Source organism: Ictalurus furcatus, chromosome 3 (assembly GCF_023375685.1).
Source record: "Ictalurus furcatus strain D&B chromosome 3, Billie_1.0, whole genome shotgun sequence".
Classification (NCBI taxonomy): Eukaryota; Metazoa; Chordata; class Actinopteri; order Siluriformes; family Ictaluridae; genus Ictalurus; species Ictalurus furcatus.
In genome coordinates this window covers 35,439,259-35,454,258 of record NC_071257.1, presented here as the reverse complement: position 1 = coordinate 35,454,258, position 15,000 = coordinate 35,439,259, and the positions used below count along the sequence as shown (strand labels likewise).

The following is a 15,000-nucleotide window of genomic DNA, read 5'->3' as shown; positions in this document are numbered from 1 at the left end:
GCTGAGAGCCGTGCACCTCCACGAGCAGTACTTGGACGACTTCTTGAATTTGAAGGCGCTGCGGGAGAGCGTGTTGCGGGGCAGGGGCCGTGTGGGGGGCGAATACACCGCCCCCGTAGCCATGGTGTAGCCCGGAGTGGCCGTGCTGAACAGAGGGGTCGTTCCTGTGCCTGTCTTAAAGAGGAAGTGCCTGAGACAGAGACAGAGGGGAAAGAAAGAGATGACATTTCATAACTCGCACTCCAACTGTAGTTCATCATCAACAACAAGGTTCCTACAGTGTTAAACGGTCAAGTGTAGAAATGATCAGCCTTAAAGATGCTACGAGAGAGCTAAAGCAATAGTCTGATTAAACATGCTAGCATAGCTTAGAGCCAGAAATAAGCATGAACTAGTGGCAGTCTTTTTTCATTCACTGATAGCAACACTGTGAGCATTAGCACTTGACTAATAAATACGTCAAGATAACACACTTTAGATCAAAGCTTAAACACCCATATATGGCTAGTGATACAGAGCAAAACATATCCTAGCATGCCCTGCTCCAGTCTCTTACATTAGATAGAAATATTACAGGAAAACATTCAATAATAATGCACAACAGCACTACAAAGATATCAGTATATCAGTATTTAATGTTTACATCTGCAGGATGTTCACCTTCTTAACACTGTTAGCATCGCAAGCGTTAGCATGTTCCGTCATTAAAATGGTATCGGTATCTAAATGGCATTAGAAATAAAACGTATAGAGGACAGTTAGCTTCGATCATCGGTATGTCGTCATGAATCGTTTATTTGATTTATCCTGAAAAAATGTGAGTCGTTCCCTGCGCAGCACCTGATCAGCTGCTTTTACTGTGAATTTTTAAATAAACTGGACTAACTAGAGGCTTCCGCATGTGGGAATTAAACAGGTCAACAATCCAATTCATTACACTGCATTTTCCTATTAGCTCAGGAGTCCTGGTGAGACGTTTAGTGCTCTACACACACACACACACACACACACACACACACACACACACAGACACACAGTTATAGAGTTTCCATTATTATAAAACCCTGCTGGCTAATGATTCATGTGTGAACGATTCAGTTTTTTCATTCCGTTCATTCAGTTTAGAGTCATTATATCTTTAAATCCCCGAATCGTGTACGTCATATTTGCAGCTTGGTGTCTGCCGAACCTGAATCGTTTTGGTCAAGATTAAGATTCACTCTAGTTTTTGAGTCAGCGAATCATTTCAGACAAATCCAAGATTTGCTCTTATCTTGTACAGGGAATCAGTGAATCATTAGGTCAATACCCAGATTCGATCTTATCTTGTACAGAAAATCGATTTTTGAGTCAGTGAATCATTTTGGTCATAACCGAGATTCGCTCTTATTTTGTACAGAGTATCGGTATTTGAGTTGTGAATCATTTCAGTAAAAACCAAGAGTCACTCTTATCTTGTACAGAGAATCAGTTTTTGAGTCGTGAATCATTTCAGCCAAGACTGAGAGTCACTCTTATCTTGCACAGGGAATCATCATTTTTCGAGTCAATGAATAATTTTGACCAAGAACAAGATTTGCTCTAGTGTTTGAGTCAGTGAATCATTTCGGCCAAGACCAAGATTCGCTCTTATCTTGTACAGAGAAACGTTTTTTGAGTCAGTGAATCATTTCGCTCATGACTAAGATAAGCGCTTATCTTGTTCAGTCGATCGAGTCAGTGAGTTCACCGAGTCGTGTTCAGGTATATTAGCTCAGAGCTGAACATTTCTAGTGTTTCAGCACATGCTGAAAATAATTCTTTTAATTATGAACTTACAAGCTTCTTATAAAGTACACAAAATAGCAGTAATGATTAGATATTGTACACGACTCAGACTGTTGTCTGTTTTACATGGCAACGTGATCAGACTTCACATTTGGGGAAGCTGCAACTGAACGAATCAGTGAATCTGAATCAGTCATTTAACTAAACGAACTCAAATGACTTGAGCGATTAAAAATGAATAATGTGAGTGTCAGTGGTTGCTCATGTTGGCAAATAAAATGCACAGATATCTAAATACACTGTCACCATGATGCCATAGATGTGTTTACACAATCCTTCTCGTCAAAAAAACCTAGTATTCTAGTCATCTTTGTGTTCCTGCAGTGTGTAATTTACTATTTACTGAAACCCGCCATATTGGATTAGACGATTATCACACCGTGAATGCATCACATCGATAAATAAACTAAATAACAATAACGTTATACACATACAGTTTGCATGTGCATGTGTGTGTGCGTGTGTGTGTGTGTCTGTGTGTGTGCGTGTGTGTGTCTGTGCGTGTCTGCCGGGGACACAACAACAAGACAAACAGACGATTCTAGCTCCAATATCAACTAACACCGAGCATTAAATCCAATTATAGAGCCGTGTTTCTGTGAGCTTCCAGCGTTTTAATGAAAAGACAGAGTGTGTGTGTGTGTGTGTGTGTGTGTGTGTGTGTGTGTGTATTGAGAGAACAGTTGTTGCTGTCTCAGTGCAGCACAAAAACCATCAATCTCCCCAATAAAAGCGTCGAGTTCACCGTCTCCACGCTGGAGTAATAATAAGGTGAAAATGGAATGGAGGTGTGCTCTGAATTTCAATCACACCGAGAGTCCAATTAAGAAATTAAATACCGGTTAATTCATTCAGAAATGCGACGAATCAATTTACACATGAACTGATTTTCACCTGTCATAATTTATAAACCGTGTTTCAGCTTAGTGCAAGTCTGAGAGTCCTTTTTATAGCTTTACAGGTGTAGTCTTTATTTAAAATTTTCATACCGTTCAGAATCATTCTTTTTGTTCAGTTCTGAGTCATTGTTTTGGTTCAGTTCTGAGTCATTCTTTTGGTTCAGTTCTGAGTTGTTTCTTTGTTCAGTTCTGAGTCGTTCTTTAGGTTCAGTTCTGAGTTGTTTCTTTGTTCAGTTCTGAGTCGTTTCTTTGTTCAGTTCTGAGTCATTCTTTAGGTTCAGTTCTGAGTCGTTTCTTTGTTCAGTTCTGAGTCATTCTTTAGGTTCAGTTCTGAATCATTTCTTTGTTCAGTTCTGAGTCGTTTCTTTGTTCAGTTCTGAGTCATTCTTTAGGTTCAGTTCTGAGTCGTTTCTTTGTTCAGTTCTGAGTCGTTTCTTTGTTTAGTTCTGAGTCGTTTCTTTGTTCAGTTCTGAGTCGTTCTTTAGGTTCAGTTCTGAGTCGTTCTTTAGGTTCAATTCTGAGTCGTTTCTTTGTTTAGTTCTGAGTCGTTTCTTTGTTCAGTTCTGAGTCATTATTTTGGTTCAGTTCTGAGTCGTTTCTTTGTTCAGTTCTGAGTTGTTTCTTTGTTCAGTTCTGTCATTCTTTTGGTTCAGTTCTGAGTCGTTCTTTTTGTTCAGTTCCGAGTCGTTTCTTTGTTCAGTTCTGTCATTATTTTGGTTCAGTTCTGAGTCGTTCTTTTTGTTCAGTTCTGAGTCGTTCTTTTTGTTCAGTTCCGAGTCGTTTCTTTGTTCGGTTCGCTTCACGACTGCAAACTGCAGAGAGTCCAATTAAGAAATTAAATACTGGTTGATTAATTCAGAAGTGAGACAAATCAATTTAAAGACGAACTGATTTTCATGACACCTGTAATAATTTATAAACGGAATTTCAGCTTAGTGAGACTTTAAGTATGTCCTATTTTTTATAGCAGTACAATCATAATATTCATTTAAAAATCCTGAATACTGATGAAAATCTAGGCCTAGCATCATCGTGTAATATGATTTTTAAAAAAAAAAAAAAAGATTGGACTGGACAGATTTTCCAGGAAGTGAGCTAGTCGTTGGCGTCTAATCATAAACTGTTTAATATGAACGAGATATTTTAAAGTGTTAATTTGACTAAATACACAAGTGTTATTACTGGTTCAATAAAGCTAATCATGCTAGCAATGCTAATATTGACAGAAAACAACTAGCACCAAGCTGCAGGTCACAGGGTGATTATCCACTCATTAAAAATATCATTTTAAACATATTAGTTCAGATATCACGCTTTTTATACTCATTACTCACTAAAGTATGTTAAGATAAGTTGTTCCTCATGAGGTAAAGCTAGTAGTTAATTAACATTGCACTATTAGTTTCTGTTAGCTGCGGCCATATTAACACTTTCCGTTCAAAATGAGCTGAACATCATCTCTGTAATAAAAATAAAAAATTGCCCTACACAGAACACACGTTTAGTTAGAGTCATGCTAATCCTGCTAACATGGCTTATGATGAATGAAAACAAGCACGCTGCTAAATTGTGTTAGCATTTGGCTAAAGAAAAGGTTTCTTTCATGCTCATTAGGTAGCGTAAACTGTGCTGTATTTTTAATTAGCATCACACTGCTAGCTTCAGTTAGCCATCGTGCGTCAGAGTGAGCTGTAAGCTGTAATGTTCTGTAAGCATGGCGTGTAATGTTGGGATTTTTTAATTTTTTTCTATTAAAAAACAAATACAGTGCGCTCCACTAATATTGGCACCCTTGGTAAATACGAACAAAGAACGCTGTGAAAAATTGACTTTATTGTTTAACCTTTTTATTCTTTGTTCAAAAAATTCACAAAAATACTCTACTCTCATGGATATCAAACAATTACAAACCAAATACAGGTTTATCAAAAAATATATCTTTGGTAAATATAGGTGTGCAACATTTATTGGCACCCTTTTAGTCAGTACTTTGTGCTAGCTCCCTTTACCAAGATAACAGCTCTGAGTCTTCTCCTGTAACGCCTGATGAGGTTGGAGAATACATGGTGAGGGATCTGAGAGCGTTCCTCCATACAGAACCTCTCCAGATCCTTCAAACGCTGGTGGACTCTCCTCTTCAGTTCACCCCACAGGTTTTCTATGGGTTTCAATTCAGGGGACTGGGATGGTCATGGCAGGACAAAGATTTTTTTTGATAAACCTGTGCTGTGTTTGTATAATTGTTTGATATCCATGAGACCAGAGAATTTTTGTGAATTTTTTTTTAACAAAACATCAGAAGGTTAAACACTAAAGACAATTTTTCACAGCCTTCTTTGCTCATATTTACCAAGGGTGCCAATATTAGTGGAGCGCACTGTAGATAAAAATAAAATATCCAGACTGTGACTCAGCACAAGGTCCTGGATGGGGCAGATTTTGGGGGTATTTTTTTAAAAAATAAACCTGTTTGGTCTCAGTTTATCAGCGGTCACGTACCCGTCTCCATAGCTGCCCTCGTGGCTCACGGGATTCAACGCATCCATCTCTATCAGGCTCTCATGGCCGTTTTGGAGAACTGCTTGCTTTGTTAATTTTCTACATGAGGGAGATGGAGATACGAGAGACAAACAATTAGGAGAAGATGTGAGATAGTCACGCTCGCTCTCATTACGAGCCTCTGAGACTCGGGAGGGAGAGATTTCAGATCAGCACTCAGGCAGGCGGGGAGAGGGGAGGACTACACACACACACACGCACACACACACACACACACACACACACACACACACAGATATATACACGTGTATGGGATTACACACTCCTGTACTTTCTTAGTAACCAAAAGTGAGAGGGAAAAAATATATATATATATATTTTCAGTATTTTTCTGACCAAATAAATAAACAAATAAATAAATAAATTTGTCCCCGATCGTGTTTCATATACACCACAACGCTGCTGAATTCTGGATTCTGATTGGTCAAGTTCGCAGGTGTTGATTGATTTTCTCTCTGACTGCAGCGCAGGTCTATATTAACGTTATCCGCTCGTTCAGATGCGTTATCGTTTCCATAGCAACAGCTCATTCCTCAACGACGTATATCGTATATTAAAACAATACGAGATATCGCCGATGTGGTGAAGTTTTCTGAAAGTAAGCAGAAAAGCGCTCACGTAACCTTTAGGGGAGGAGTCTCCAGTGTCAGTCAGAGGAGGTAGAGCTTTAAGGTTAAGTCTCCAGGACGGAGGAGTTTACTGAGAGGGCTGGTGAGGGAACGGCTGTGTATAGCTGCTATAGCGTAAGCGAGAACAGGAACGGACTTGTTTTATGGACGTTAAAGGTTAAATGTGTGGTGTAAGAGGAATAAAAACCGCTTGGGGATGTGCTGACACAGGAAGTGAATTAGACTGCAGTCTTATTGTTCTTCTTTATTTATCAACACATTCATGATAAAACGACAAATCCGGTGTCTCTTCGATTCATCTTCCGAAGCTCGCAGCGAGCCTGATGTTCTGTTCTATTGTACGTGAAACTAAACCCTGATAAATCATCGCTAACAAATACTAAACACCAACAAGCTCCAGTTTAGCACGCCGAACCCAGCCTTACTCGTCAGATTTATATTAGTATTCAGACCACGTCCCCTGACCCCCCCATACCCCCCCACCCCCCCACCCCACGCCACCGGAGCCCTAACAGAGAAATCAAACTCTAATTGATCCTTCGATAATTACACTGCGCTTTTAAGAGCCTATTTTACATGAGCTCGCAGAAACGACGATGATTAACGAGAATTAAATTCCGCTCACTCGCTCTCTGATGCCTTTTATAGACTCGCCGTACCTGCGCGCTCTTCAGGAGGCTCGTTCAAGCCCTGAAAGCGTCTGATTTTATCGCGGGGTTTAATAAGAGAGAGCGAAAAAAACGTTCCAGATGCTGAAAATTAAACACCATTGTGGACGCTTTAAAGGGAGACGCTCGGCGTAAAGACTTCTAACACCTCGACGGGTCCTGGACCTGAGAGACGAACACAAACGCGTCCAGATCGAGCAGTGTCTCTGTGTGTGTGTGTCTGTGTCTGTGTGTGTCTGTGTGTATGTGCGTGTGTCTGTGTGTGTCTGTGTCTGCGTGTGTCTGTGTGTGTGCGTGTCTGTGTGTATGTGTGTCTGTCTGTGTGTGTGCGTGTGTGTGTGTATGTATGTGTCTGTGTGTGTACATGTGTGTGTGTCTGTGTGTGTCTGTGTGTGTGTATGTGTGTGTGTCTGTACGTGTGTTTGTGTCTGTGTGTGTGTGTACGTGTGTGTGTGTCTGTGTGTATGTGTGTGTGTCTGTATCTGCATGTGTCTGTGTGTGTGTGTTTGTGTGTGTATGTGTGTGTGTGTGTGTCTGTGTGTGTGTGCGTGTGTGTCTGTGTGTGTGTATGTGTGTGTGTGTGTGTGTGTGTCTGTCTGTGTGTGTGTGTCTGTGTGTGTGTGTGTGTATGTCTGTGTGTGTGCGTGTGTGTCTGTGTGTGTGTATGTGTGTGTGTGTGTGTGTGTGTCTGTCTGTGTGTGTGTGTGTGTGTCTGTCTGTGTGTGTGTGTCTGTGTGTGTGTGTGTCTGTGCGTGTCTGTGTGTGTGTCTGTGTGTGTGTCTACGTGTGTGTGTGTGTGTATGTGTGTGTGTGTGTGTGTGTGTGTGCGTGTGTGTGTGTGTGTGTGTGTGTGCGTGTGTGTGTGTCTGTGTCTGGGTGTGTCTGTGTGTGTCTGTGTGTGTGTCTACGTGTGTGTGTGTGTGTATGTGTGTGTGTGTGTGTGTGTGTGTGCGTGTGTGTGTGTGTGTGTGTGTGTGCGTGTGTGTGTGTCTGTGTCTGGGTGTGTCTGTGTGTGTGTGTGTGTGTGTGTGTGTGTGTGTGTGTGTGTGTCTGCGTGTGTCTGTGTGTGAGTGACCGAGCTACCGTTAGCTAGCTAGCGGACGTTTAATCAACGTGACGTAAACCCGGACAGATCTGGAGACGGTAGCGCGCACGTGTAAACACGTGAACAGCGTGGGCCTGCGTCGTTTAATATCTCTCAGTGAGGTTGTAATTACTGTCAGGAAAATATAGTTGTTTTTCCTTCTTTTCTTGTGAGATGAAGAGACGTTACTGTCACTGTCGTACTTTTTATCCATTTCTAGTTACATCTACAGTAATGATGTGGAACGTCAGATTCAAGTCAGTTCCTGTTCTCATTTATATCGTAGCAGCTACAAACAGTCGTCCCTCACCAGCCCTCTCTTTTCTTTCTTTCTTTTATTCTTTCTTTCTTCATTTCTTTTTCTTCCTTTCACTACAACTTTTCATGATGATTTAATTACGTCCTGATAATGAGCGCCGTCCTTTCTTTCCTTCATTCATTTTGTCGTTCTTTCTCTCTTTCACTCAGTCACTTCTTCTGTTTTTTATTCTTTCTTTCATTTTGTCTTTCTTTCATTCTTATCATATTCTGCCACTTTCTTTTTCTTAATTTCTGCTTTTTTCTCATAATCTCTCTCTCTCTCTCTCTCTCTCCCTCTCTCGTTCAGTCTATCTCCATGAGGAAATGTAAATCTAGGTTAAACTTTGCATTTGTAACTTTTCTCTCACTCTGACGCGACCATAAAAACTTCCTGAGATTTTGATTGATAGATTTCAGATTTCAGACAGAGAAAAGAGAGAAGAGAGAGAGAAGAGAGCGAGAGAAGAAGAACAGAGGAAGAAGGAGGGATGTGTGTGTGTGTGTGTGTGTGTGTGTGTGTGTTCAGGTGAATGTAAATGGAGTGTGTTGTTATTCTCAGAGCTGTGTTCTCTCCTCCCGCTGCATGGCGATGACTTCCTGTGCTCTCAAAACTTTCTTTAAAGCACCACCGTGTGCTGGAGAAAAAAACTTGTGTAAAACTCTCTGAGCACTTCCTGTTCCTTTACGTACACAAACACACACACACGCACACACACACACACACGCACACACATTTACCTCAAAATGGACGAAAAACTATCTATAAACTAAACAAACAGCTTCTGAGCCTTAGTGTGGTATCTTTTTTCCTTATATGGTCATTGTTTCCTGTACTTGTTCATGTACAATTCTCATGCATCGCTTGTTACTCCTGTCTCGTTCATTTATTTAAACCATCGATTTATCTAGTCAAAACCCAGTCAGATTGTTGCTAGTTCTTATGACACGTCAGTGCAGCCGTCATATTGGGAGGATCCAATTCAGCACCGGCGGAATTCTTCATTAAAATTAGCGATATAATTAGCTTTATGTATATTCCCCCCCCCCCCAAACTTTCCGTGTTTGGCAGAGGATGTGGCGGTAACTATAAATACACATTCCTGTAAACAGCTAGCACTTGTACCTAGCTAAACAATTGGAACACTTGTACCTAGCTAAACACTATTAATTTCGAGACCTGTTTGCTCTTAATATATATAAATTTACTACACTATTTAACTATGCAACAAGTAGTTACAATAATAACTGCCTAAAACTATAATAAACCAGAGAACATATCACAACGTAGGTATATTTTAGTGTTTCGATCACTTTGTGGCTAGCTATGTACAGTAGTTATCAGGCTAACAATAGCACAATCTTGGGTTGAGATAGCTGGCTAGCTTAGCTAATGTCACTTAGCTAAGCTAAAACATTATACAGTGTAGAACTGGAAGAAGAAATGCTGGTGGTGATGTCATGTGATCGCGTATTAATTTGAATTGATTTAAAAAAAAAAAAAACAACAACATGAAATAAAAAGAAATAAAGAAATAAAACGAAGAAGTATAAAATGGCTGACAGGCACTGGGGTAACACGGAGAATCCATCCTGCACTTCGTTAGCCTTCGTTATCAATCAGATTCATACGGCCATGACTTTAATTACGTCCTCATCTGATAACGAGTGCCGATCTAAATGAGCTTTTGTTAATCAGACACAATCCTCACTTCCTGTTTGCCCCAAATGCCACTTTATTCCTTACTTTTACCGAAAACCTGGAGGACGCGCAGAACAAGAGAAAAGAACAGTTTGAGACGTGGCTTCAGCAATTCGGCGAGAAAACCCGTCTGGAAAACGCCGGATTGGCTTGTTTGTGTTTGGCTCCGCCTCCTGTTGAGTTATTTTATATAAAATAGAGTCCATTAGCTGCTGTAGATCCTGGGGGCGGAGCTTCATGAACATGGGCAGGGAAAAGGGTGTGGTCTCACCTAATCTCACCTAATGCACCTTTAACGATGTCTTCAGTAATACACTTTCACTTTCACACACGATGATCATCGCTCATTTATAATAAATACCCGACATATTATTTATTCTAATATTAAAGATTAAATTCTGGCATCTCTATTATCTGTTTTTCAGTGGGTGTGTCATAGTGGGTGTGGCCTGCTCAGCTTTTTTTATTGATTTATGTTTTAATCAAATTGCATCAACGAGTACGTTTACGTGGACAGCGGTGATCTAATTACGGACCTTATTCTGAATAAGACGTATAATATTGTGATTAAGGTGTTTACATGAGTCGCTTTTGGAATACTCCTTTCATGTTCCCGTGTTACGTGTTATAGAACGTAGACGGATTAACGTCACACGTCTTTACGTCCCCGCGTCACGCCGTCCGACGTCCCTCCAGAATTTCACGTATCGACGTACAGTTGGTCTTCGTTATGGGACCGTATACAGTTTTGGGTGTTTCATTTTTAATTTTTACGAACGCTTCAAGTGCGGTTAATTATTTGTCGTGCTGTACGTGCTAATAGACGACTGCTTGAAGCCGTGAGCTGCGTCCCAAACCGCGTACGCACCGTCTATATAGTAGCCGACACGTATTTTTTATATTTTTATATTTTTAAATGGCTTGACATTATTGACAGGAATTATTTTAGAAAATTTTGTATTTATAGTTTTTGCACATTCTGTAAATATGACAAGGTTTAATTAATTAAATTAAGATTTAATTTACCTTCTAAAAGCCCTTTTTCCCTAGAAACAAATACATTTTTTCACTCTTTTGACAAATAATAATACCTATGCATTATGACACTGTCACGATTCCCCTTGAAGCAGCGTGCTCTAAGTGCGAATGCGCGAGCACCTGCTTTTCCGTTGTTGACAGTAGTGACATTTGGACACGTGTGTTTGTTTATGTTTCTGTCATGTCTCCTCCCTGTTCTGTCATTGGCCGGGATTTTCACGTGTGTCTGAATCGCCCTCAGCTGTGAGCATTTACGACACTGATCATGTCCGCTTATATACGGCGCGCCTCCCAGCACACAGCGCGGAAGATTATCGTAGAGTTAGATTAGTTCGTTTAGTAGTCATAGTCACGTTCCGTGTTTTGAGTTAGTTCACGCTGGGATATCCGCTCCCAGTTCCTTGTCCTAGTCCATGTTTCTCGTTTTGTTTATCGACCCTGTTTTCCGTGACCACGACCTTGATTCATGTTTAACCCTGTGTATGCCGGTTTGCCGTTCGCCTGACCTTCGCCTGTTTTGGATTATGTTTTTGGATCACGTTTTGGATTTGTCTGCCTGTCTCTCTTTTAAAATAAACAACTGTTCATCCTGCACTTGCATCCGTCCTATCTCCGCTCCGTCACGATACGTGACAGACACATCAGCTGCCTGGTTATGTGCATACTTAATAATTATATTCATCAATCACGCGAGTGTTTTATACGCTTTTCTTTAAGCGTTTTATTTTCCTACTTTCTCTTTAAAAGTACGAACAGAGCCGAAGCTTAGCATGGGAGAATGCTAACGACAGCTCGAACCTAAAATTCTGTCCGATATTCACGAATTCTGTCCAATATTCACTTAATTTGTCCAATATTCACCAGTGAATATTTCAAATCAGGATCCTGCGTGAGAAATGCTCGCATAAAAATTAAACCCGGATTTAAAAAAAAAAAGTTTGAATTTGTTTTCACGTTTTGACATCGAGGGCGGAGCTTAAGATACATTTAATCAGATCATTAATCATGTATTTAATGGACAGTTAAGGGTTCTACATTAATGGTTCTACATTTTTTTATACGGTTCTACAGAGTGACAAATGAAAGAAGGAACACCGGTGGTGATGTCACACGATTAGGCTTGTGATTGGTTGCAACTCGAGCGTGCAAATTAAGCTCCGCCCCCGCTGACCCGATGAAGCCTGTCACGCTGTGAAATCAGGCTGTGCTCCACTAACACGTTTTAAATTCCTATCTCTGATGTTAAAAGCTCAGCTGGATGAGTGTGAGAGAGAGACAGAGAGAGAGAGAGAGAGAGAGAGAGAGAGAGAGAGTGAGTGTGTGTGTGTGTGTGTGTGTGTGTGTGTGTGTGGCTTTGTACTGGAATGAACGGAGGCAGAAAGTCTGGCAGCGTCTCTGATTGATACAACAACATTACTGTAACTACAGCGGGGTCCAAAAGTCTGAGTCCACTACCAGGAACTGGTTTTTATTCCATCAGGTATCAAACACTCAGATCAGATTTTACTCCTCGGATCCTCATCGCTTCAACATTCCAACATCCTCCTCCTCCTCACACACACACACACACACACACACACACACACACACTGAAGATCGTTATCTCTAACAGCTGTGGAGATGTTTATTTGAAAGCACTCGTTCTAACATGTTACGGTTTCTATAGTAACGGCTCATTCACGGGGACGTGAAAAATCGTCGATATGGAAGCTACGTTTTCTTGCAATAAGGAGATGATTATTTAACTTTTAAGGAAGGAGTCTCCAGTGTCAGACGTAACACTGTAACGTCTGCAAAATCTTCAGGACAGACGTTTACGTTTACGCTTCTACGGGGTTTCTCTGCAACAAAAGTTGTTTTTTGGTTTTTTTTTTGCGTCTCATTAGCTTCAAGCGTGAGTACAGAGAGAGGGACGGTGAGGGAACGACTATACATTATACTATATACGTTATAGCTGTTATAACATAAGTGAGAACAGGAACTGACTTGTTAAATGGACAAAAAGTGTGACGTTCTTTAATAAAAAAATGTAAAAAGTAATCGTTGAAAAATCTGTGTTGCTGTGATATAAGAGGAATAAAACATTTCGGGACGGTAACCGTTACTCTGCTGCATCACTGATTATTTTAATGTACAACACCATCAGCCCGCTTCAGTTAAGTTCCCTTTCTAGTACCTCCAAGTACCCTTTTTAAATAATTAAAAAAAAAAAAAAAAAAACAGATTGTGTGGCGTGTCATTTCCTTTCCCACGTGTGCGGGAGGTATCTTCCACAGAAGGTGTGACGTGACGATAAGGAGATCAGCACTTAGCTCTGGTTTGACACCTCAGTGCCTCAGTGTGTTATGCGTTACATCATTTCCTCCCAACAGCCAACAGGACACGCCGTAGTGGACTGACATCACCATACTCGAAATACAAGTACTGTTACGTCCCAAAAACTGTCTACTGCGTTCACTGGCTGGCTAAATCAGATGGAAATGTAGCTAGCATAACTACAATTATTACGCAGCTAGAGTAGATAAAGTTTGTAGCTTGTTTTCTTTGAAGTCTACCGCTAAAGTAAATATAGACTATAGAGATCAATTTGAGTTTGTAGTTATTAACTTAAAGCAGGACAATGTTTTAACTTGGATATTTTTAGCTAGCTAACCATGCACGCTAACAGATTCAAAGTAACGCTGCGTTTGACTAGCGATTGTAACTCGTAAACGCGAAAACACCCCCCTCAACTCAATTCCTACTCAAGAACTTCTCTCAAAGCGAAGTTTAGCGCGTGACGTCAAAACAAAATGACTGCTCACAGCGTAAACAGATAACACAGCAGCACTTCTTTACTGTCAAATGAGTTCTATATATACACCGTATATACACATGCTGACTTCAGATCAATCAACATACAGATATATTCTCTCGTTCACTCTAGAACACTGACTCTACTGTTACAGGTACATATAACATCACTCATCACGGTTAGCTGGCTTGCGTTGGGCTAACAAACGCCGTCCGTGTTTTTCCCCCATTTTAAAGCTCGAATGTTAAATCACGGAGGTTTTAAACGACGTCACGGCTTCCCGCTTCTGAGGAAAGTCGAACGTCGCATGAGGTAGCTCGCCAGAGCTAACAGCGACCGCTCAGATCGAGGCGTTTTCATAATTTTGCGAGTGAAAATGAAGAGCTGTCTTAATTATTAAAAAAATATGAATGAATCCGTCTAAATGACTCAGATTCAGCGAGCGGCGTAAAACTAGCCGTCCTAAAAAAAAAACACATGACTGAATTAATATTAATAGTAAAAGAGTAGCGCGTTTTAAAAAGATTGAAAAAAAAAACTGCGAGTCCTTTTTAAATCTTATAACACCAGATAAACGAGTTAGCATGAAACCGAAACTTCGAAACTTCCACGTTTCTCACACCACGGGCCGAGTCTCTGAAGCTGACGTGATTCCATACATTAACTCGAGAGAATAAACGCTCACGATCACCGTCGATGGACACAAACGTGAAGTGAAAAATCAAGAGAACCCCGCTGAAACAAAAAAAAAACAAAAAACAAACCCCAAACAATAGAAACCATCACAGAAATTGGTTGGATAATGGTTTCCACTATAAATACCATTAAAACCATAAACAAACATAGTCTATTTTGGTCCGAATTCTATTAGGATTTAACAGTTTGTACTGGTTTCCATTAGACATGCTATAAACATGCCACCTATAGAACCCAACACCTTACCAGTAGAGACCAACAAGGACCATTAAAACCAATACAATTCCCATTATAGCCATTAGAACTTCTGTAATGGTTTCTACTGACAGTAGCGCCCCAGACGAGAGAGCTACCAGACTATTTTGCGATTCCTGAGACGTGATGCGGAATGTTTTGCGGAATATATCTCAGGATCGAACTGTTTTAGGTCTAAACTTTCCCTCCAAAAACCCCACACGCTCCGTTTTACATAAATCAGTGTGTTTGAACAGAGTCGTGTTTGGCGTCAGGCCTGTACATGCTTCCAAAACACACACACACACACATATACACACACACATGCATTCTCATCAGGACATTTCTCATTATTTCTCATTATTTCTCGTTACTGTAGTGAGCGTGCGCTGCCAAGTAGCTGTACGTGTTGATTTATTGGCGTAAACAGCAGGGCTGTGTATAAAGACCTGAAAAAGTGGCGCTTCCTCTTCCCGCTACACGGAGGCGATCCGCCGGGACGCGATCGGTGTGTGAGGTTTGCTTTGTTATTTCTCATTTCTGCGCTAGAACGCCGCACTTATTGCACTTTTG

At 40.7% G+C, this 15,000-nt stretch overlaps 1 protein-coding gene across 5 annotated transcripts in view; it reads right to left on the bottom strand.

The window, feature by feature from the left end:
* LOC128606122 (teneurin-3) overlaps positions 1-15,000 on the bottom strand; it is a 430,029-nt gene that overhangs the window by 146,673 nt on the left and 268,356 nt on the right. For 3 of the 5 annotated variants that reach the window (XM_053622151.1, XM_053622153.1, XM_053622155.1), the window contains 2 exons: positions 5,226-5,324; positions 1-190 (listed from right to left, as the gene is read on the bottom strand). The exon at positions 1-190 is cut by the window's left edge and continues 49 nt beyond it. In XM_053622151.1, the coding sequence (XP_053478126.1) occupies positions 1-190; positions 5,226-5,324 (289 nt within the window). The remainder of the gene's footprint in view (positions 191-5,225; positions 5,325-15,000) is intronic. The other 2 variants (XM_053622152.1, XM_053622154.1) reach the window with 1 other exon arrangement.